Source organism: Triturus cristatus, chromosome 6 (assembly GCF_964204655.1).
Source record: "Triturus cristatus chromosome 6, aTriCri1.1, whole genome shotgun sequence".
Lineage (NCBI taxonomy): Eukaryota > Metazoa > Chordata > Amphibia > Caudata > Salamandridae > Triturus > Triturus cristatus.
The window spans coordinates 1,525,689,797-1,525,714,484 of record NC_140589.1 but is presented as its reverse complement, the minus strand read 5'-3'; the positions used below and the strand labels follow the sequence as shown (position 1 = coordinate 1,525,714,484).

Genomic DNA, 24,688 nt, shown 5'->3' with positions numbered 1-24,688 from the left:
TAAACCCAGATCTGTGACTGAGAGTGAATGTTTTGCCAATGTGCAACATTCCGTCCATCATCATGTGTGTTTTGCTGCATACAATGTTAGACCATATACCTGACATATGTCGGACTCACATTGCCAGAAGAGACTATCACATGACACCTATCCTTGTGTGGTGATGCTCTGCGATTCACAGGACAATTAGAGAGCCTGTGGTGCTCATCTGGTGTGCTAGTGATACTCATATAAAGTGGCAGCATTGTTGGTGATAAGCTGTTTTCGCTGCATGCCCTGGCTTGGAGGGCGATAGGTGATCATAACAGCGTAGTGCTTGCTGACGTAGTACAAAATATCACTTTTTTTCAGCAAAATGAATAATGTCTAACATGATTCCACATCTTTTACTAGTTGAGGTTAGTAATTCAAGCCATAGCCCCTCATCTACCTATTGTGTATATGTTTATAAAGGCTATGATTTATTTTAAGCTTGGTTTTTTACGTGTCATAAACTTGTTAATGCATTTTCTTAGACACCTGCTTCAAGGTGTTCTTATATAACTTATGTTTCTGTTTGCTCTATTATTTGATATGGGGCTTCATCGAACTAGCTAAACAGTAATTTCCAGAACTTTAAAGATAATTGATCTAGCCCTCTTCACTCACCTGTAAAATGTAACCATCTACAGTGAGTCTTCAAATATTATTAATAGTTTATTGTGCCCCATTGAATTATAAATGAAGGAATTCCGGTGAAAACTTAAGAACTGAATGTGATTTTGGTGCACAGGTTTCTCCATCACAAATTTTACAGATATCCCGTCTGCCATATTACAAGTGGCATTGGATATAATGCACTTGTGACACAATGGACATGATATGCTGCATGTTTGTGATGGAGTAGCCCATCAGCTAAATTCTAAATCAGGCCTTTACTGTTAGTTTGTTTCATTTCTTCGTTGTTCACATTTCATTGTGACACAGTATAAATTATGGCAGGTTCTTAAATCAAACCCCAGACACAAAGCCAGAATCAGGTGCAAAAGGAAGGCCAAACTTCTTTAATCACCATGTGTCTTTTTTGTGCGTTTTTCAAAGTTAGGGGGTCTTATAAATAATGCCAGATTTCATTGATTTCACTAGTTATAGCACAATTTTGCTCACACCATCACTGGTAACAGATTGGATTGGTACCAGTACAATTTCGGTGTGACATATACATCACCCTTCAAGTGCAAAAATGATATTTGCACTGAGTGATCAATGCAAAACCAACAGTTATTGGTGTTTATTTAGTGCTTAGTACCCATGATGAGGCACTGAAGTGCTTTTCAAACACAATACCATGCTACTCCTTGCGATTCCAGTGTCAGTGATTTAGTCAAGCATAATGGTTACAATTAATCATGATTTTTCTATTAAATGTCAAACACATTAGAGCAATTTGTCTCATGCAAATTGTATGACAATATTGTGCGAGGTCCATATTTAGGTGGTATATTCATGTATTAAAATTGTCAACCATAAACATGCTAGTTGTCATGCTATTTGTGATCTAGTTAGAAAATCATTGGGGCACAGTTCTTCATGCCATACTTGTGAAGATAGATAGAGATATATAGAAACAGTCATTATAAGGAATGTGCTTGAAAGCAACAGAGGAGCTACCCTTTGGAGGCCGCGTTAAACTATGGAGTATTACACATAATCTACCCAGGAACAACAGGAGCAATGGAAAGCTACCCCATTGGAGGCACTATTAAGCAGTTAATACTTAAATAGTTAGAATGAGATGAATTTATACTGAGTGTTAGCCACACCAAGATAAATGGATGAACTGAATATGCAGAATCAAATGGGGAGAGATGTGAGGTAGCCTCTGCCTCTGGGTTGTCATAGTCTTATGTATCCATCCTCATACCCACTTTTTGTTTCTGGCTGCCTTCCTTTACCAAGAGAGCTGCCTGATCTTTTGTGACCACCGGCCATTTAGGGATGTGGGATGAGAGGAGAGGCATTAGATACTTCCTCCTCTCCTAAGCCTCTTTATTGGCCTTCAAAACAGCTATATCTCCTACTCAGGTTTGCCTACATCCTCCATGTAGCCTTTCACTCCTGCTTCACATGCTCATGCTTTCTGCCATTTGGCTCTGTCTCATCCAGCATACCTTGGCTCTGGACCCGTACTAAGTTGTTTGATATGGTGGAAGGCAGGGCTGTCATGAGGGATCGGACCAGTCATGCTTTGCTTCCTAGTTCTTGGTACAGCACAGCATCCTTGAGGACAGCTGCTTCAGTTGACATGATTGCCAAGCGGCATGCTTCTAGACATCAGAAGTACAGGGGATGAAGAAAGAGGTAGATGAGCCTCAGGCATGGCCATCTCCACGCTCACTTCCTGTCACAACTGGTTAAAATGTAAGCTTTTAACCAAAATGTGAATAACAAACATTCCCAAAGCTACAGGAAAGTCAAATGTTGGCCCCTGAGTAGGAAAGCCAGGTTCAGTCAAACTCCTGTGAGAGATTTTCAGGATAATTCCACAAACATAGAAGTGGTGCCTGACAAAGCCCTAGCCTTATAAAAAACGTTTGAGGACATTTTAGGCTCTCCTTTCCCTAAATCAAGGAGTGAGGTGGAAAGAGATTTGGGGTGGACTACTGTACATGAGGATCTGATAAAGATAACTCTACATAAAGACAGATTCTTCATGCTGAAAACAGACACAGCTGCTAGAAAGCATCATTATTTTCTAATGGTCATGTCTCTCTGCCCTCACTGCCCTAGAAGAAAAACATAATTTCAGCTGTGCCAGTGATGTAACAAACTAGCATGCCTTATTAGTTTGTTTAACGTTTCCAATAAACCCAACCAATAACTAGTTGAGAGGTATCATTGTTTTTGGGCTTCCGTGCAGCAGTGTTACGCTGCCAACGTCTGGCCTTTATGGCAATCACAAAAAGCAACTCGAGTCCTTGGGGGGAAAAATGAATTAGAGAAAGGTTTGTCCATAGAGAGTTTTAATACGAGAGCAAATTCTCTTCTATTGACGGGAAACAACTGCTTTTGGAATTAGAATGTTTTCAGTAGGTCTCCTGGCTGACAGATATAACAGGCACTATATAATGAACGGAACAAACAGATGTTGAGCTTGATCGAATGCAATTTTTATTCTAATAAGATGTAACAAAATCCGCTATTTCTCTTTCTTACCCAGTATGCAGTACAAACACATTAGAATCAATTTTCTCGAGATTTTGCATTGCGTAATTTGTTGATAAAGCCAACCCGTAATTTCTTTATCCGTATCACACAGTAACAGACATATACACAGGATACCATCCATTTATTATACCTGTCTTATGCTTAGTGGAATACTATGAGCTATAACTTGAGACTGGGGATTCGAGTAAGACACGCCCCCCACACGTGCCAAGATACATGCGTGATTATCTTCATTCAGTTTCCTGGTCCCATGATCCTGTTACAGTTGTTGATTATTCAATGTACAGTTTGTACATCTGAATATACTTTGCATGATATTATATAGATTTAGTACATGTTTCACATTACCAGGAGGTAGACAATTGTGATTTTCTGGTGGTGGACTGTTTTGGGTAAAGAACATACTGCTTCCTACTTGTATGGCTTGGTGGCCTAGCAGACACTACTCTGTGGCTTGGTGAAGTTAGTTAACAACCTTTTTTAACTTATAAGTGGGTTAATTAATTCATCGAAGAACATATAATATTAGCTGGTCTAAGGTTTGATGTGATCACCTGGGCGTAGCCTGTTTCCATGTAACTGGCTCCCCTTACTTTATGTATATTAACCTATAGTCTCTCTTTTGATTTATTTTTTGATGTTCTCTAATCGAATTGTATATTTTCGCCAAATAGCCTTTAAACCTCTTGTCACAAGTACAGGAAAGGACTTATTTACTTCCAACATGACAAATTAGTGCTGTTACTTGCAGTTTCTCACAGTAGGCAAGACAGAAATTAAAGAAATCAAGGAATTCAATTCACAGAGTTGGGATAGAGTCCATATATGTATGTTACTGTAAGTGAATCACAAAAAAGCACAGATTTCCCACATAAGGACTTGCAGGCCACCTGTGCAACTGATCATTATAATGTACAGCACATAATTACCAAGAAGCATGTTTTTCAGTGCATATGTGCTTCTGCCTGATCCCACTTTTAAGGTTGGCAGGCCGAAAGGCTCACCGTAAGGATGGTGTGCAAAACTCGCTAGTGGTATGATGGCTGCATTGACATGGGGATTTGTAACACTCATGGATACTTTGGTAATGAAAGCATATGCTTGCTCAAGCAGTAAAGTGTCATGCTAATTTTGAGCATGTCCATTATATTTTTATAGAAACAGCAATGCACACACCTGCAACCCCCTTCTGGTATACTAATATCTGTGTCCTAAGGTTCATAGGGCATTGAGTGACATTTCTGCAAGGATAACATATACAAAGTGGCTACTGAAGAAATAATTTTACAGTGATTATATATTTAGGTCAAAAGATTGGTCTCAGTAGAATCCAATCCACACAAATGCATTTATAAGGAGAGAAACGTTTTGAAATATATATTAAAGTCCACTCTGTGTCAAGTGTATTCTATACATATAGAAATATATTATAACACAATTCGTTTTTTAATACTTAATCATAGAGTGATCAATGTTTTTTCAATACATGGAAGGTAAAACAAATAGCACACACTCTAAAAGCCACATCAATTGTTAAGTCAATTAGTCCATGGAGGGGCCTTAGATGGTGGATCAACCACTCGTCCTCTCTTAATGTATATGAAGCATCAAATGTGGGTCTGGTGAGCTGATGTGGGAGAGTCAATAACATTTAGGTCTCTAGTGGTAGTAATGTGCAACACCATCCTTAAGACGCTGTGACTATATACAATCAAGATGAACCCAAAACACAGCAGCTGTTACCAAATCCTATCTAATTTCAGCAGGTCTGAATCCTATTCCAAAGGAATTTGGATGAATACGTTTTCAAGGGTGGTGGGAGTGGGGAACAAACAACCAATACCAAAATGTACGATAGTATCAAGTCCACTTATGACTTTAAGTTTCATGGATTATTGCAAAAATACAGTTGTTTATCACAGTGTTATTTGTTTTTGTTTTTTAGAGTGACAAATGATGCCAGGGAAACTGAAATGGATGAGAACCTTGAACAGGTCGGTGGTATCATTAGGAATCTTCGTCACATGGCCGTTGATATGGGCAATGAGATTGACACACAAAATCGCCAAATTGACAGGGTCATGGAGAAGGTAAGGATTGCAAATTATGTTGAAAAAACTATATATTTTTAACTTTTATTGTCAATTATTCACACATGGGTTTTCATGATGAGTTACTTAAACTGGCACACAACCAAGCTAATCAATATCTCAAAAGGCCCAAAAGCAAAAAATCTATACGCCTGTAAACCTTTGCACAGATGGTACTTTATGAATAGGATGCTGTGTTCCCTTTGAGTAGGCAAGTTTCTGTGTTTACGATTACAGTCACATTAGAATATTGCTTATAGTCCCTTGAGACTATACATCAAGAAAATGCAAGTACCTGTCTTTATATTTGGAGGAAGATATTCCTTCAATGTCTATACACTGATCTCTGTATCTAATTCCTCTTCTCCATCGACGGTGTGTTTTACATTCCTTACTAACTGAGTTCTTGTCTTCCTTACATGAAGCTTTTGCCTTGCGTATTGATATGTACAAAGAGTGAGCCTACCACTTTTTAAGATTATGTTCAAAGACAGAGGTGGAATTATTCAAGATTGTGTAAGATCACGCAACTTTTAGTAATATATTACCCAAGGGTCCCATGAGTCATCCTTTACATTTAACAAACCTTATACTAGTATTACAATCAATAACAAGTCTGATAGACAATGTGTGGATTTGTATGGCAATGCATGTAGTCTTTAGCCACATCATTTATGCCATCAAAAGAATTGTGAGATAGTCATCTAGCCATTTTGAGTAACTATGGTCAGTGGTGGCTTCATATGTTACAAGATTTCTGCTTTATGACATATCTCTGATCCCTATAAACATCCCAATTTGATAACCTCAAATGGGAATTGTTTCTGCATTTTACTCTTTTGTTATCTCAAAAAACTGATGTAGAATGTCCATACTTTCAAATTTATATGTGTTTGAACATCTCTTCTTTGAGAACAAAGATGTCCCACAATATGTTTAATTTAAGGCATCTATTGGTATACATAGTCCTCTATGTTTTTTACTTTAAAGTTTCTACATTGGGTCGTCCAGTAGTATTGCTGATCTCGCCAAGAGCTGAATAGGTGGTTGTAACTCTGGCCATGTCTAGCCTGCCTTCAACGCTGTGTGTTGGAAGGCGAGACTCATCTTTTGTTTGCACTCGTTGGGAATTAACTTGATACCGGCAACTCACTGGAGCGTTGTGGAAACTGAAGCGCTTTTAGTCACAATCATCTTTAGTTACTAATTTTCTATTCACACCACGAGCACGACCGTTTGACGTGCATGTATACACAGATTTCTTTAACCACTTGACAAGGATCTCATCCCTGGATACTGAGTAGCGTATGTTATAAATATTTACAGATATTCCCTTGACGAAGGCCAAAGTTGGCCGAAATGCATCGGAATGATGGAATGATAAAATCGGCTGCATGTTGGGAAATGTAGTGTTTTTGACTGCAAAAAGAAAAATATGTGGTGAAGCAACCATATAAATCAAAAGCATATCAACGTTTGAATTAGTGTATTTATTTGACCTATTACATCTACTTTCATTAACCTCAACTGAGGACCCTAGAACAGTGCCCTGGGGACATATCCCAAAGATTTTGGGAATGCAGCCAGTATCGGTTTCAGTGAGTGATTCCCAGGAGGCACTGAACAAAAGCTTAAACTTTCTTTTACAAACTGACTGTGCACGTACCACTATCATATATCTACTTGTTTTGTCTGAACCAAATACATAGCACGTCAACAATAAAGATGGCAAATGAAGAAATTTCTAATCTAACAGACCTGAGAGCAGAAACCTTTGCATTCTCCAATGAAGAAGTGACTAGAATGTACGCACTCCTTTAGGATGAGACCACTGAATTCACTTCAAACCGCACTAAAGAACAGAATATTCCCCAACTACTATACCTGTCTAAAAAGGAAATCATCCAGAGACTTCACGCGAGCACTATGCTCAAATATCACAAAGTACAACGAATCCCAAGAGGGCTACGGATACCATTGAAACCATCATTATGTAAAAATGTACAAAGATTCAAAGATCGCTGGTATACCATTTTAAATTAGTGTTCTCTAGATTTAATCCTACTAATTATAGAAGAACTAACCAACATCTTTGAAGAAATGTCTAAAGAAATTTCCAGTCTGAAAACTGAACTAAGTAATTCTATGTCCGCTGAAGATTGGACTAGGGTGTTACAAAACATCAACTGTCCAAACATACCCAGGAAATCAATGAAAGAAAAATCCATAAGTTTAGTCGTGACACGATCGATTATAAATTAGGGGAAGTATACACATGGGCGGATATATACGCAAGAAGAAGACAAAACAAACCACAAACGCAAAATACCAACAGATCATCATCAGATAGTGATAGGTCTAGTTATTCTAGATTACCACAAGAACCGGTAGCATCAACATCATCCGCAACTACATCCCCAATAGTAGGCACCACTTTTTTAGGGGTAGGTCCCACCGACAAAGACGACACAGGAGGAGCACAAGAAAAAGCAAAAGAACACCCCCAAACGTGAACTGTTTCGTCCACGGATCGGATTTCATCTTTTGTTTGCACTCGTTGGGGATTAACTTGATACCGGCAACTCACTGTAGCATTGTGGAAACTGAAGCGCTTTTAGTCACAATCATCTTTAGTTATTAATTTTCTATTCACACCACGAGCACGACCGTTTGATGTGCATGTATACACAGATTTCTTTAACCACTTGACAAGGATCTCATTCCTGGATAGTGAGTAGCGTATGTTATAATTATTTGCAGATATTTCCTTGACGAAGGCCAAAGTTAGCCGAAATGCATTGGGATGATGGAATGATAAAATCGCCTGCATGTTGAGAAATGTAGTGTTTTTGACTGCAAAAAGAAAAATATGTTGTGAAACAACAATATAAATCAAAAGCAAATCAACATTTGAATGAGCGTATTTATTTGACCTATTACATCTACTGTCATTAACCTCAACTGAGGACCCTAGAACAGTGCCCTGGGGACATATCCCAAAGATTTTGGGAATGCAGCCAGTATCCATTGATATCACTCGGGTTCAGTGAGTGATTCCCAGGAGGCACAGAACAAAAACTTAAACTTTCTTTTACAAACTGACTGTGCACATTCCACTATCATATAAGCCCCAATAATACCCATTGCCCCTTTCATTCTCTTTAACAAGCCCATATGTAAGTTTGTGATCCAAGCTTTATTTTGCTTACAAACTTCAAGCAAGCACCTTTGCAAACTAATTCTACCAAATTGATGCTTGATTATTCCTTCACTGCAATTTTTTAGAGCCTACATTTAAACTCGATCATTCATCCTAATCAGAAATTAACACTCTTTTTACTACAATAATAATTTTGGGAAACAATTGCATGCATTTGGAAGACAAAAATGCAGTAGTATTTTCAATAGAGACCCCTACTACTCTGTTTTTTTTATTGTGCAGCAAGTTTGCTGTGCTAGAGCAAAATGATCTCCTACTTTGCAGATTTTATATATGGCTCTCCCACTCAAGTGCATTTACAGAATTTCCGGCACTTCCTGTTGCTTTGCACCACATTTGTACTCTGGAGAGAAAATATAATTTCAGAGTGTGTTCTCCAAATTGTTTCCTTGTAGTCTTTTGGGGGCTCTCGTAAACAGGGCACCCTTCTCTGGGAAGCTAGTTAAGTGGGTCAGCAGAGCTCTTGCTGAAGAAAATGTGAACATGTTTGCGACCATGTTCCAAAATGGCAGTGTCAGGCTATCCACGTTTTGAGAACTTGATCAGTTTGTACTTCTCATATGTATTATGTGGACTGCTGCAGTAGAACCTAAAGTCCCAAGCATAATAACTCATATGAAAGAATAATATGCAATTTACCAAGAAACGTATCCTCCAGTATGAGCAGAGAGAAGAGAATATCACTTAGCTAATTCAAGATCCTTTGTCTTTTTCTTCTCTGATATGAAGAAGGAACCCTTTCCTCTTATGGGTTGGACTTTGCATCCTTCCTGTCCATGTTTATCTCCTCAATCTTTGTGCTCTCCTCTCTGCCTGTTCTAAGGAGGGCATGTGTAGATGTTTCAATATTTTATACGATTAACACATTATACACATCCCTCGGGCTTCAAAAGACTTTGCAGCAGTGCTGCATACACATACTAAAACGAATGCAAAGAAATCAAGAACATTGGCAATGGAATCTCTTACGCCTTTAAAGCACCCCATGATGGGCATGGTCGTTTGTTTTGAGACTTTGCTGTCCAACAACCCCTAATGCTGTCCCAAACTGCAAGCATTCTGTCAAAGGTTATAATAACGACTCCAGAACCATCTACACTAAATATTATTCCAAAAGGAAAATCTGTGCGCTTCAGCACAGGTTGGTTAATGCAACAGATTTTATGTGGGGGCTCCCAGCTGTCTTTGTGAAGAAAGAGGCAGTGTCATTCTCGATCTAAATAGGCATGCAAATCTTTTGCTGTTGATGGCACAAATCTTTATGTCCACTCAGAAAATGTTCCTTGCATAAAATGCTATTATCAGCCAAGGTGTCTTTAACATCTCCCAAAGGTTATCTATCCAGCACATTCGAAGGGATATCATGGGGAGTCAGATATATATTTCGGGCATTCCACACAAGTTTTTCTGCACATGTGACCAATCTAGAATCAGAAATATATGCTATTTTTACATATATACTCGCTACAAAAATATAATAGAAGGTTCAGCTTCCCTATTAAATCATCATTGTTTTCTCTGTTCAAGAATTTACTGAAATATACTGTTTAAAATAAGTAAATGTAAAAGGATAAAACAATCCTCGCGGTTAGTGTCAAACCACTGTGAACCTTACCTTGAGCCTGGTGCGTGGCCCCACAGAGACAATATGAACCATCGCCACAGTCCCTTTCCTCTTACTTGCGTGTGTGTGTCAACATGACAAGCAAGAAGGCTGGGGCACGGGGGAGGAGGCCTGGATGTTTGGAAGTGATATTTCCCTGATGCGAACTGCTGCTGCACCTTAAATAACGAGGGACAAAGTCAGTAACCACTGGAGCATATCTGTCACACAGTGTACCTCCACCCTCCCCTAGTTCCTGATATCGATCTGAAAATACAGAGGGATGTGTGCATATACGTCTGAAGGTGTGTTGGGTGCTGACTGAAGTCACAAAGGAAGCGGGGTCCTGAAACCACCAAGGCGAAGGACCCTACAACAACACAGATCCTTTAGATTAGTAAAATACGCTTATCCCCACACATACCTTCAACTGTTAGAGAGAAACATAAGTATGATAACCTTGATATAGTGGCTCTTCTCTCAAGTCCAAGAACCCAAGGGTATAACTCAGTTAAGACTTCAGTGAGTGTTGTCCTCATAATGTCGCACACTTCACATGCATTTGTAATCAAAATGATAAGCAAGTGCTGTGAAGCAAGTATAAATGCTTTGATCTGTGCCAGAACCTTGAACATCAGTTATGTATTCACTGATGTGTGTCTTGTTCAGCGTAGAGCACTTGTTGTGGGTGTCTCAACAACTTAATCATGCATTTCTTTATGACAATTGCTTGCAAGGTTTCAAACAGTAGTGCACTCCTATACGCTTAATGAGGAAGTACTAAACAGATTTGTGCTTTATAACCACTGTGTGAACAATGTACCATATAACGCACTCCGTGTGCTTTTTAAGCACTGAGTTGCCAAAGAATCAAAACGTGCTCTGTGCGCTTACTGAAAATTGTGCTGCAAACATTCCAAACTGAAAACACACTCCATGCGCTTGCTAACTATTGTGTTGCCAAAGTATCAAAATGCGCTCTGGGCGCCTATTGCCAATTGTGATGCAAATATTTCAAACTGAAAACGTGCTCTGTGCACGTGAAAGAACAGACTCAGGGGGAACATGTACTCGGTTCCGGAGAGGCTGCTGAAGAATGATCTCACACTGAGCGGGGGTGATCCAGCGCTGTTGTGTCCACATGCTATTGTTGCAGCGTGACACCAAGGCAAAGGGCCATGTGGGGAGGCCCAGCATAGAAATGACCACAGGACACATGAGGGTGTGTCATCATGACCGCGGCTTGGGTCCTTACTGCCTCTGCCCTCGGCCCGGGGATCGTTTATTTACGAGTCCCACGTTAATCACAGAACACACCAATGTGGACAAGCTGCAGGGGCCGGCACCCCGGATCCCTGATTAGTAAGCACATCTCTATACATCAAACGTCGCTCCAGTTACATCACTGGAGCGGCATAGCATTCCTCCCCACAACAAAAATGCAAGAAACTTGGCACATCAAACATTCTAGCTGTTGTAGGTGATCACGGCTCAACACATTTATCAGAGTCCAAATGCATGTCCATGAGCAACACAAACTACGCAATGTAGATAGGACGTACCTGAGATGGACCCCAACTCCACTAATATCAGACGCCCACCAGGTTACTCACACGAGGTGGTCTCTCAGTCGCGTGGATGGTCCAGGGTTGCTTCGGAGACCATACTGGGTGTATTTGGCTTTGTTACACATGGGCTCCAGAGTTCTACCAGGAAAACTCACAAAAGTCATCTCAGTCCGAAGCCTCAGGGCCAGGGGAGTCACCTTCAGCCACATCCCCTTCGGTTCAATCCTCGTCACTACATGCTTCAGAGTCATCCCTGAAGGAGGTCACATCAAGACTCCCTCTTCAACCATCACAGGGTTGATGAATCTTTTAAGTGCAGATACATTCCGGGTGATGACCTAATCTCCTTGCCTGGCTGAGACATTGGTACCATAAATGGCAACAATGGCCCAAGGATGTCGCTCGAACGGTAGCTGAAATTTACTTCCAGGATATTGGTCTTGGACAAGCATGGTTTCTCCCAGCTGGAGATCAGACATCTTGGCCCGTCGCTGATGGCTTACTTGATCATTGGACTTCTTCCTTTTATCATACACGGCGAATCATTGACCGGCTCAGGCACCCAGGTGGGATGGTGCGGGATTTTGTCCTCAGCTACCCAACCCATGGAGAGATGTATGAGGGCCTGCCCCCGTGGTGGAGTGGGGAGTCTGATGATAATATCTCAGGAATTAGTATGTTGCAAATTCTATTGGTTGGTCACTGGTGAAGGCAATTCTGATCACCTTATTTAGAGTCTGCATACATTGTTTGGCCTTCCTATTTGCTTGGGGCCACCTGGGGGTAATCCGTTTGTGAGTAATCCGCAAGGAATTCAAATAGGATGCCAGCTCTTGTCCTTGAAAAGGTGGGCCATTGTCTGTTCGCAATTCTTTTACCAAGCCATGGGTAGCCATGATCTTCTCCAATTTGTGCAGTACCACACAGGCACTCAGGGAGGAGATGACTTCCACCTCCGGATATTTTGAGTAGTCATTGATCATTACCATGGTGTGTTGTCCATCTGGGAAGTTTCCAAAATCTAAGCTGGCACAGACCCAGGGCCGTCGAGGTCCTTTTTCAGTAACAATAGGTGAGGGAGTATTGGCACTCCCTGCCACTTGACACCAGGAGCACGACCTAACTAGCTCTTCGACCCGTTCATCCATGAGAGGAAACCACACCTTGGTCCATAGTTGACATGGTTTTACCATGCCCTGGTGTCCAGCTTGAGATAGGTGAATGACTCCGCACAACTGGCAGGTATGACGAGATGATGATCTCTTAAAAGACATCCATTTATGTCCACACTCACCTCGTTACTGATAAGAAACAGACTTTCCATGATCCAATGAGCCTCAGAAGTGAGTGCCGCCCAATTATTTTTCAGTTGGTGCCATTGGTTGCTCTTCACAGCGTCCAGCGCCCTTTGAAGACATTCATCCAGGCGAGTTGCCTGGCAGAGGTCCTCCATGGAAAAGGGAATCGGGTGCGACCATTCAGTCATGTATCACATGTATTCCTCCATTTCCTCCACGTCAGCTTCCTCCTCCGGAGTGGCAGCACGGGACGGCGTGACAGGTAGTCTGCTGGATTGAGGGATCCAGGTCGGTACTCAACCTGACAGTGGTATTCCTGGAGCTGTAACATCCACTTCTCAGTCCAGGGAGGTTGTTTGGCTGCCGTGCCTTTAAATAGAGGGATGAGTGGTTTGTGATCTTTCTTCATGATGAATGACTTGCCATATACATACAGGTGAAAACGACGACAGCCCTAATGAATGGCAATTGCCTCCTTTTCAATTTGGGGTATCTCTGTTCAGTGTTGGTCAATGATGGACTCGCAAATGCTACGGGTACCAATTCCTTCTCCTCGGTGGATCGTTGCATCAAGACTACCCCCAGCCCTTTTGGCCCTGCATCTACTGCAATGGTTGTATGTTTGTGGGGGTCGAAGTATGGCAACGTAGTGTTAGAGGCCAGGGCGTCCTTGGTAGCTTGGAAGGCAGCTTCCTGGCCAGGGCCCCATAATCACGGGACTGACGCCTTGGTCAGTTCTCGAAGAGGCTGAGTCATAGTGGTGAGGTCTTTGATGAACCAGCCACAATAATTGACCATCCCTAGAAAACGTCTCACCTCATTCATCGTAGCAGGGGCTGGTGCTTCCTTAATGTCACGCACCTTGTTAGGGTCCGGAGTTACTCTCTCCGAGGAAAATACATTCCTGAAAAAGTGTAACTTTTGCTGCAGGAATTCGCACTTCTTATGATGGAGAGTTAAACCTGACTCCTTAATTCTCCGGAGGACCATTTGCAGCCGGTTGTTGTGTTCTAGTACTGTCTTGGCATATATCAATAATATGTCATCACTGACGTTTATAACTGGGGAGGTTTACCAAGAGTTCCTGAATGACATTCCGAAATACTTCTGTGGCGCTGGAGATGCCAAAGCTCAGACGCTTGTATCTAACTCTGGGCGTAGTTCGCGAAGTAGCACTTCGCGAAGCTACGCAAAGTGCAGTTCGCACTACGCGAGCTACGCGTAGCACTTCGCGAACTGCGTACTACCTTGTTCGCACTGTGCCAGATGTCGTTTTTAATGATTGCACAGTGCGGACAAGCAACCGGCACTGTGCAATCATTGAAAATGGCATCTTGCACAGTGCGAGCTGTAGTTTTCTGCTGCTCGAGTAGATTTTTACTCGAGCGGCAGCTTTCTCAACGCGAACAGGTAGTTTCTCATCGCGAGCGGTCGCGAGCATACACGACCACTCGCAATGAGAAACCTGACCTCCTCACGTTGGGAATCTCGCCGGGAGGTTTATTTTCCATGCTCGCGATCGCCAACTTGATGTTGCTGATCGCGAACAAGGAAAAAGTCTCGCCGGGATGTCATTTTGCTTGCTCGCGGTCGCCAACTTGACGTTGAGGACCGTGAGCAAGCAAAAAATGACCGCAGCACTACGCAACACTACGCTACGCGTGTTCGCACTGTGCTACGTGCAGTTTGCGTAGTGCGAAGTAGCGCGAACTTCGCAAACTACGCGAGCGTAGCGTAGTGCTTTGCCCAGGCTTACTTGTATCTCCGCAAGCCCACATGCTTTGAGAAAGTTGTGATGTATTGGGATTCCTCATCCAGTACCAGCTGTTGGTAAGCTGATCTTAGGTCCAGTATTGAGAACCAGCTGGCCCCACTGAGCTCACTGATCAAATCATCAATTGAGGGTGTTGAATGTCTCTCTCTCTCTTTATGGCGATATTGGGCATGCGCATATCCACACAGATCCTCACCTCCTCTGGCTGTCTGGGTTTTCGCATGACCACGATTGATGAAACCCATGGAGTTGGTCCAATCACTTTTTCAATTATTCCTGCTGCCTCCAGTTTCTCCAACTCCTTCTCAACTAGGGGCCTTAGGTGAAAACCAATTCGTTGATGGCAGAGGACGATAGGTTTCATGGATGAATCAATGTGTAGGTGAATCTCCTTGCCCCTCAGGCATCCAGTTCCTTCAAATACCATCAGGAATTCACTCAGGATGTCAGCAATGGTTTTGTGATGTATCCCAAATGCAAAGGCCACAATCCGAAGATCTCTGGCTGCTCAGCACCCCAGCATTCCATGACCCTCTTTTGCCACGTACACATGGGACTCCACCTGGTATGAATCGTAGGCTATGGTGGTCCTGAACCTACCTCGCATGATCAGAGGTTTGTCTTGGCCAAATGCATGTACTTTTATTACAGCCTGGTGTAGCTTTGGGGAGAGTGTCAGTGTGTCGAACACCTCTGTTGACATTATGTTGATCGTCGCCCCTGTGTTGACCACAGCTGTGGTGACGTGACCTCCCACCTGTATTTGGCATTTTGGGAGATGACCAGCTGTCAGGACGGCAGTGCCAATGCTGAACACCGAGTGGATGGTGTGCTCTTCAGCTGCGTCATCATCCATATCACTGCTTGTCTCTTTGACCTCAGGAATGGCATTGACAGTAGTGCGCTGCCCTTTCTCCTTCCCTGAATGACAAACCCTCCCAAAATGCTTGTTTGCCACACCCTGCACATTTCATTCCTCTTGCAGGGCATTCTGATGGACGATGACAGCTCCCCCCACAGTATCTGCAGGTGCGTTGTTTAGCACGCTCTCTCCGACTTTGCTTGCCAGTGGTGTTTGCGGACACCATGTTGACTGGCTCCATCTTCACCCGGGTCTGTAGGTCAGCTTTCATGTGAGCAGCACGGGTTATGGAGAGTTCTTTGGTTCTGTCCAGTGTGAGTATATCTGCTAGGGATTTACCCAATTCTTCCAATATGCGCTTCCTGAGTTTTGCTGACGCACAACCCTGAATGATCTGCCCTCGGATTTCTTTGTTTTCTTCATTAAACCCATATGTACTGGCCAATTATTTGAGGCAGGTATAAAAGACATCTATTGATTCATCCATGTGATGCCTCGCCTGGCGGAATACGAAATGCTTATAGCCCTGGTTTGCCATTGGTTCAAAGTGTGCCGTGGGGGCTGCTATGAGGATGAGGTATGTTTTCGGGGCTGCTTCACTGAGTGATTTGGATATTTTGTAAATGTCTCCTGCCCCTAAGTGTTAAATCAACGCTCGCTTCTGAGCGTTCTCAACTTTTGTAGCTTCAAAGAAAAGCAACACTCTCCACCCATTCCTTCGATTTGGGGACTGTAGCAATGTCCTTCACCAGCAGCGCTAGCAAGGTATCACTTGTGGACAGCTGCTGTTCCTCTGGCCGTATGCCTGCACTCCTTGGACCTCTGGTGCTTGTATGGAATCCAGCCCAGTCTATGTGGTAGCTTGAAGATGGACCTGCCCTCACACTTTGCTGCCCTCTGGCCCTGCAACGATGTTTAGCCACTATGGTGATGCACACCAGGTAAGCCCTGCCTCCACAGCACTCCGATCGTGTGGGCTCTGACCGTAGTGTGAGACACGGTACCTGCCGCAGGGGGCACCCAGATGCTCAGCAGGAGCACCGCTCCCTCTTTAAGAGCAGGGGCGTGGCCACCACAAAGCATCGGGCACAGTGGGAAAGGAGACACCCACTGGTCACCAATGGTATGTCTGCACGCTATCATTGCGGCAGACACCAAGAAAAGAACCTCGGCACGGGGATCTTTTATTTGCGAGTCCCACATGACTCACAGAACATACCAACTTGGACAGGCAGCAGGGGCCGGCCTCCCAGACCCTTGCTTAGTGGGCTCATCTCTACACATCACAAGTTGCTCCAGTTATGGCTCTGGAGCAACATGACAAGCGCCAAATGCTGAAAGGGAAATATCTTGGTCTCTCAAGACGACATCGAGGACCTGCTTCTACAAAATTTATCAGAGGTGAATCTGTGTTGGGTCAGTGGACACGAGTTAAATATGAGTTCCAATATACCACAACCCATAAATCCACCACAGCCCACGAGACCTCATGGGAGCTTTGTCCAAGCCAGAGAGTACACTGATAACGTGGTAGTGGCTTCGGTTTTCAGTGCTCCGTGCACACTGGCCACTGAATGGGTCCCATGAAACCACAAGATACAGCAATTAATAATAATAATATTAATAGATAGCTTGCAAAGCGCACAGCTACTTCCAACGGAGGTGTCCCGACGCTAGTAGTGCTAGTTGACCTGGGCATGGGAAACCAGTGGTGGAGAGTTAAGGGAGAGCAAAGAGTCATGTTTTTAATACTTTCCTGAACATTTGTTCAGAGTTAATCTTCCTTAGTTGTTCCGGCATAGTGTTCCAAAGAGTGGTAGTTTTAACCGTGAAAGAACGGCCTCCAGTCCTGGGGCCCGATTCACAGAACAAACTTTAGACAAAATCCTAAACTTAGTACCATTTTGGTATTTACAGAATGCACTTACTACTTCTGGTATTCACAGAATGAACTTACTACTTTTGTGATTCACAGAATAAACTTACTACTCTTGCTATTCACAGAATGGATTTACGACTACTAACTTTATGTCCGCACTCGGGCGGGGCTTCCGGGCCGGAGGCGGAGCTTCCGGCCCAGAGGTGGAGATTTTGGCCATGGTTAAATCTCCGCCACTGGCCGGAATCCCCACCTCCGGGCCGGAAGCTCCGCCCCTGGGCCGGAAGCTCCGCCTCCGGGCCAGAAGCTCCGCCTCCGGGCCGGAAGCTCCGCCTCCGGGCCCGAATTTCCGGCCCGAGTGCGGACGTAAAGTTAGTAGTCGTAAATCCATTCTGTGAATAGCAAAAGTAGTAAGTTTATTCTGTGAATCGCAAAAGTAGTAAGTTTATTCTGTGAATACCAGAAGTAGTAAGTGCATTCTGTGAATACCAAAATGGTACTAAGTTTAGGATTTTGTCTTAAGTTAATTCTGTGAATCGGGCCCCTGGCCTTTGCAAATCGTGGAGTGACCAGATGATTCTGGTCATTTGATCTGAGTGCTCTCTTGTTTCTGTATTTTCGGAGTCTTTGCCTCAGATAATGTGGACCAGTGTTGTTCATCGCTCTATGTGCAAAAGTGAGAGCTTTGTACTCTACTCTTCTTTTCACTGGTAACCAGTGAAGGCTGAGCAGGTGGCGAGTTATGTGGTGACGCATCGGCACATTCCGCACAAGCCTAGCTGCTGCGTTCTGAATAATCTGCAGCCTTCTGAGTAGATACTCAGGGAGTCCTAAGTAAAGACTGTTCGCATAGTCTAGTTGGGAAGTGACCAATGCATACACCAGTCTTCCTACAGTCCATAGGAAGATAGTGAAGAAAGCTCCGGAGGGCCTTCAACTTCCAAAAACACTGCCCTGAAACATAGGCAATTTGCACTTTGCCTGACAATTGTGTATCAAACTTAAAGCCCAAATTTCTGGCTGAGGTAGCTGGGAGTGGAGGCGGATTTAGTTCAACCGGCCACCAGAGCTCTGGCCGTGGGGTAATGGGTTGATTAAAAAACAGGACTTCTGTTTTATCTGTGTTTAATTTCAAGCAGTTCTCTGTCATCCAAGATGAGATGTTCAAAAGACACTGCTTAAAATTAACAAAGGCCGTCTCACTGTGATCTTTAAAGGAGAACACTAGTTGTGTGTCATCCGCATATGAGACGACCTTCACCCTGTATTTCTCAATTATTGCCACCAAAGGGGTAAGATACACATTAAAAAGGTAGGGCTTAAGGCCGAGCCCTGTGGGACCACACACTTGAGGGGGCTAGAGGTGGAGGTGTGAGGATGGAGGACCACTTGCTGCGTGCGCCCTTCTAGAAAAGAGCGGAACCAGGCCCAAACCGTTCCTGACACCCCTATACCCTTCAGTCTGTTTAAGAGGATCCTGTGTGACACTGTGTCAAAAGCTGCGGATAAGTCCAGCAGCACCAACATCACACAGCTTCCTTGATCTACAGTTTCCCGAATAGTCTCTGCCACTTCCAGCAGAGTCATTTCCGTAGTGTATCCGGATCTAAAACCAGACTGGGAGTCGTGAAGATGATGATTCGACTCTAGGAAATCCCTAAGTTGTTTCTGGTTATCCTTTTCTAGAATTTTTGCCGGAGCAGGAAGGAGAGAGATTGGCCTGAAATTTTTGGGCTCTGTAGGATCTGCATCTTCCTTTGTAAGGAATTCTTAGGAACTGTTAGACCTGTCAGCCCTTTGGGTGGTCCCTCCTCATCATTATTTATTTTGTCCCACTTTTGCCTCAAACCCTGTTTGAATTTTTCCTTTTTGGGAACCACCAGACTTTTTCGTGCTGCTGCAGATTCAGGGAGCCATTTTAGCTACCCCTGAAACTTCTGTCTGAGGGCCTGGAGCACAAAATGGTGGCCACCTGTGACATCACCAGCATCCACTGGAACCTACCAGCACCTTCCAGAACATTCCAGAACCCTGGGACAGTTGGAGGCGGTTTAGAATGTTGGGAAGCTAAGACAGAGAGTTGGCAGTTGGAGCTGGCAGTTGGCACCTGACTGGTGAGGAGAGAGCAGCAGAAACTTGAAGGAGGAAGGAGTGAAGCAGCAGGGGTGGAAACTTGTGCCTGGAGTGGGGTCCATAAACCCACCCTTGATACTAGTCCCTACTGACGGAGCCCAGCCTAGAGCCCTGTGTGGGAAGAAGTCAGAAAAACCATCCTGAGGACCTGGACAGCAGGAACAGGCCTTAGAAACAAGAAAACAGCAAGATCCTGACCTGGAAGCTGGTTTCCCTGAAGTCCGACGTCGAGTAGCCTAAGACCTGGAGCCCGAGGTGGAGAAGCGGCGCTGACTGGAAAAGCAGACGTCGTACCCGGAGCCGCCAGAGGTCGAGAGAGGGCGCCGTCAGAGGTCGTGAGGAATACCAGAGGTCGAGGAGGAAGTCACCCGAGGTCGAGTGAGCGGCGTCATCGGAGGAGTGAAGTCCGCCCTCCGGAGTCGTCGGGGACCGAGGTGAAGTGTAACGGAGGTCGGGAGTGAGGATCGCACTCCGGAGTCGCCGGAACCTGTGAGAATCGTGCCGGAGGTCGGGAGTGGAGGTCGCACTCCGGAGTCGCCGGAAACCTGAGGAGAGGAGCACCGGAGGTCGGGAGTGAGGATCGCACTCCGGAGCCGCCGGAAGTCGACATCGAGGCAAGGCCGGCCGACGTCATCGAATCCGAGGTCGCCATCGGACCGGAGCCGCCCGAGGTCGACATCGAGTAAAGACTGCCCGACGCCATCGAATCGGAGGTCGAGATCGAACCGAGGCCGCTGACATCGAGACCGGAGCCGCCTACCGGCGTCGTCAAAGAACTGACATTGTGCCGAGGCCGCCGACATCGAACTGGAACCGCCTCACGGCGTCGACACGACTCCAGCGGCGTCGGAGCATCAGAAAAAGGGCAGTAAGTGGAGTAGAGGGCGCCTAAGGCCCTGTGGAGACCTGAGAGACTGCTCTAAGGGGCTAGGGAGGTGCTGGAACCAACCTGACTGTGCCAGGGGTGAGCTGGGACTAATCTAGAGAAGTTGTGTGGAGAGAGAGAGCCAGGTCTCTGGTATTTCCCCCCTTTATCTACCTCAGTTTAGGCCTCAGCCTTGACCAAGCCAGGGAGTAGACCCCCCCCAAGCCTTCCACATCCCCACAAGCTGTGCCTGGGCCAAATCAGCCCTTAGGAATTCAAAAGTGATCTGAATCCATGAGTGTCACTGTCAGCTTTTAAGTATTTATTAGGGGCACTGCATTTATTGTATTTAACCTATTTATTGTTCCACTGTATTTATTGGTCCACAGTATTTATTGATGCACAATATTTATTGGTTACAGTATTTATTGCCTCAGAATATTTAATTGCCTGTCTGTATTGCACTTTTATTTATGCCTTCAGTATTTATGATCACCCCTATTTATTGAATCAGTAAGCCAGTATTTATTTGTCCTGCACTTTCTAAAAAGCTTGTATATTGTGATTGTTATTTATTTTCTCTAATCAGCAACTAAGAGAAAAAGCAGATAAAGAAAGTTATTTTCATAACTTTTACGGTGTAGAGTCGTTTTTGGAACGGATGCACGCATGGTTATTGTTTGGGTATGTTGTATGCTTAGCACGGAGCCTGATTCCTGACCACTCGAGCCAAGCTACCACAGTGTGTCCGGAAGACCACCACCACCCCTTCTAGTGTGGGAGTGGTTTTCCAACATTAAATTGGTGTTCAGTGGTGGGATAGAGCTGTGCCTACGCATACTCAACAATAACTGTGGGTAGTCCATAGGCCTACACCGGGAGTTTTCTCAAGAGCGGCCTTCCTAATTGTGGGTTTTTGTTTTTTTTCAAATTTACTCTGGTGGTGGGAGGAGGTATTATTAAAGGTACCCCCCTGCATAGTTACTGCACAAAAACCTGTCCTCTAACCTGAGTGGGCAAGATGGAGTTTGTACTAGAAAATCTAGAAACGTACACTGTGGCCCAACTCAGGGAGTTTTGCCAGCGGGAGGGGGTGTACTGTCCCCCAGGAGCAAAGAAGGGTGCACTCCAAACCAGCTTAAGGGCTTGGGGGGAGGCACGCCGAGAAAGCAAGGCTGAGGAGGAAGACAGGGATGGAGAGCCTGACCCCGAGGGGGCTGAGATGTACCAACCTGAGGTGGGGAACCTGTCAGCAGGGCCAAGAACCATTTCTAGGAAGGGCAGCAGTGCCTCTAGCGGTGGCTTGTCTGAAGTGGAGCTAACAGACCGGAGGGAGAAAAGACAGCTCACATGGGACTTAGCAAGGCTGGAAAAGGAGAAGGAGGAGCAGAGGATGGCCCATGAATTACGACTGAAAGAAATAGATCTTCAGATCTTGAGAATCGGGGCACAACCTGTTCCTAATGGTGGCAGCCAAACCCAAGAGATCACCAGGGAACCTAAACCATACCTGCCAAAGGACATAGTAGCTAGCTATGGAGTGGGCGACGATATCGCCAAGTGGCTAGCGGCCTATGAGGTCTCGTTGAGGGCCCATGGGGTTCCAGAGAAGTACTGGGGAGGGGGATTGTACAAGTACATGCCTCCAGCTGGTAGGGATGCTTTATTGGCCCTCGAGGAGGATGAGCAGACCCACTACCCCACCATGAAACTGGCGCTCATCAGAAAGTTTGGACTAACACCTGAAAAGTACAGACAGAAGTTCAGGGGTAGTCACAAACTGGGCACACAGAATTGGGTGGACTTCCTGGACTATGCAAAGAAGGCGCTGGAAGGTTGGATTCAGGGCAGTGAAGTGAGGAACTACGAGGGGTTGTTTGACCTAGTACTGAAGGAACACCTGCTCGAGAAATGTTTCCCTGAACTGCGGCAACACCTGGTGGATAGCAAGCTGACCAGTCCCCGGAAGCTTGCTGAGGAGGCGGACATTTGGGCTAGTACCCGGGTGTCCACAAGGGGGACTGGAGGGGATACTCAAAAGGCCGGACAGGGCGCCCCCCAGAAGAAAGAGGGAGGGGAAAAGAAAAAGGAGTTCTCCAAAGGCCCCCAAAATAACTTCCAAGGGAAGGGAACAGGATTCACCCCTAGGGCTAACCCACCCAGAAACCCTAATCCTGGCCAGAGTCAGCAGCCAAGGGTTGTCCATTGCTATGAGTGCGGTGGCGTTGGACACTATAAAGGAGATCCGAAGTGCTTGAAACGACCACCCCCTCCCACTGGAGGAAAGACCCCCGGAGTAGCTAGTGTAGTGCTCGGGGAGGAGATGCCCTTAACTAAGGGAAGGGAGTGGGCGGGTGTCACTTTAGTGTCCCTGGGAGAACGGGAGATGGTTCCTAAGATCCAGGTGCCCGCAAATACCGCAAAGTATGGGCAGTGGGTCACCATCAACGGCCAAAGAGGGGAGGCTCTGAGAGACACAGGAGCCAGTATGACTATGGTGCGTAGCCAACTGGTGTCTCCAGAGCAAGTAATTCCCGATGTACTCCACCCAGCCGCGATGGCTGACGGCAGAACAGGCCACTATCCAGTGGCCGAGGTTCCCTTTGAATGGGGGGGGGTTGCAGGTTCACTTCGAGTTGCCGTAAGCCCTGCCGTGCCAGTCGATTGTCTGCTGGGGAATGACATGGAGCACAACGCTTGGAAGGAGGTGGAATACCGGACTCACACCGAGATGCTGGGTACACCTGACTGGGCCTGTGTTAGCACAAGGTCCGCGACTACCCGAAGAGGGAGTTCATTTCGGCTGGAGCCTGGAACAAAGGCCCAGCCAGCTGCCAGTCAAGGGAAGAACCGAGGACAGGAGGAGCCTGCCTCGGCGTCCCCACCCCGTAGGACGGATAGGCCACCGGAGGTGGTGGACCAGGAGTCTGCGGTGGGGGACGTTACCAACCTGGAGGACCTACCCATCCCGGCCGAGTGGCACGTGGAGGGAGGCCCGTCCAGGGAGGAATTCTGCCAGGGCCAGAGGGAGTGCCCTACCCTTGAGGGGCTGAGGCGACAGGCCGAAGCCCAGGCAGCAGGGAACGTTGAAGGGAACTACAGTGTTTACTGGGAGGATGGCCTCCTCTACAGTGAACCCAAGGCACCCCTACATGGATCGTCACGAGCCTTGGTAGTTCCTCAACGTTATCGAGCCTTCCTTCTGGAGTTGGCTCACGAGATACCATTGGCAGGACACCTGGGGCAAGACAAGACCTTCGCCCGTCTTGTCCCACACTTTTATTGGCCTCAGATGAAAGTGTCGTCCGATACCTACTGCCGGACATGTGTGTCTTGCCAAGCCAGTGGGAAAACAGGGGTGAAGCTGAAGGCTCCCCTGGAACCACTTCCTGTCGTTAGCACCCCCTTTGAAAGGGTGGGCATCGACATTGTGGGTCCGTTAGATCCACCAACTACAGCTGGTCACAGGTTTATCCTGGTTCTGGTGGATCATGCCACACGGTACCCAGAGGCAATACCTCTGAGGACCATAACAGCACCTGTTGTGGCTAGGGCCCTGATGGGAATCTTTACCCGGGTGGGTTTTCCCAAGGAAGTTGTGTCCGACAGGGGGACCAACTTCATGTCAGCGTATATGCGGGCAATGTGGAAGGAGTGTGGAGTGACATACCGGTTCACCACTCCTTACCACCCCCAGACCAATGGTCTGGTGGAGAGGTTTAACAAAACCTTGAAGGGCATGATCAGAAGTCTGCCTGAAAGCCTGCGGAGGAAATGGGACGTCCTCCTACCCTGTTTACTTTTTTCCTACAGGGAAGTGCCACAGAAGGGAGTGGGCTTCAGCCCCTTCGAGCTTCTGTATGGGCACCCTGTACGTGGACCTCTCAACCTGGTGAGAGACGGATGGGAAAGAACTCCCAGAAAGCTTCCCCAGGATGTGGTGAGCTACATGCTGGCCTTCCGGAGCCAAATGGCTAAGTTGTGGAAGCAAGCTTCTGACAACTTGGAAGCCAGCCAAGCAGTGATGAAGGCGTGGTATGACCACAATGCTCACCCGGTGGAGTTGGAGCCTGGCCAGAAGGTGTGGGTGATCGAACCGGGAGAGCTTAGTGCCCTCCAGGATCGCTGGTCAGGACCCTTTGAGGTGTTGGAGAAGAAGGGTAAGGCTACCTACTTGGTGGACCTGAAG

The 24,688-nt window shown here is 45.6% G+C and overlaps 1 protein-coding gene across 3 annotated transcripts in view; it reads left to right on the top strand.

Annotated features, from left to right (window-relative positions):
* The window catches only part of LOC146821630 (synaptosomal-associated protein 25), a 232,138-nt gene that overhangs the window by 185,334 nt on the left and 22,116 nt on the right, over positions 1-24,688 (top strand). For all 3 annotated transcript variants that reach the window (XM_085612679.1, XM_085612677.1, XM_085612678.1), the window contains one exon: positions 5,153-5,297. In XM_085612679.1, coding sequence (XP_085468805.1) covers positions 5,153-5,297 — 145 coding nt within the window. The remainder of the gene's footprint in view (positions 1-5,152; positions 5,298-24,688) is intronic.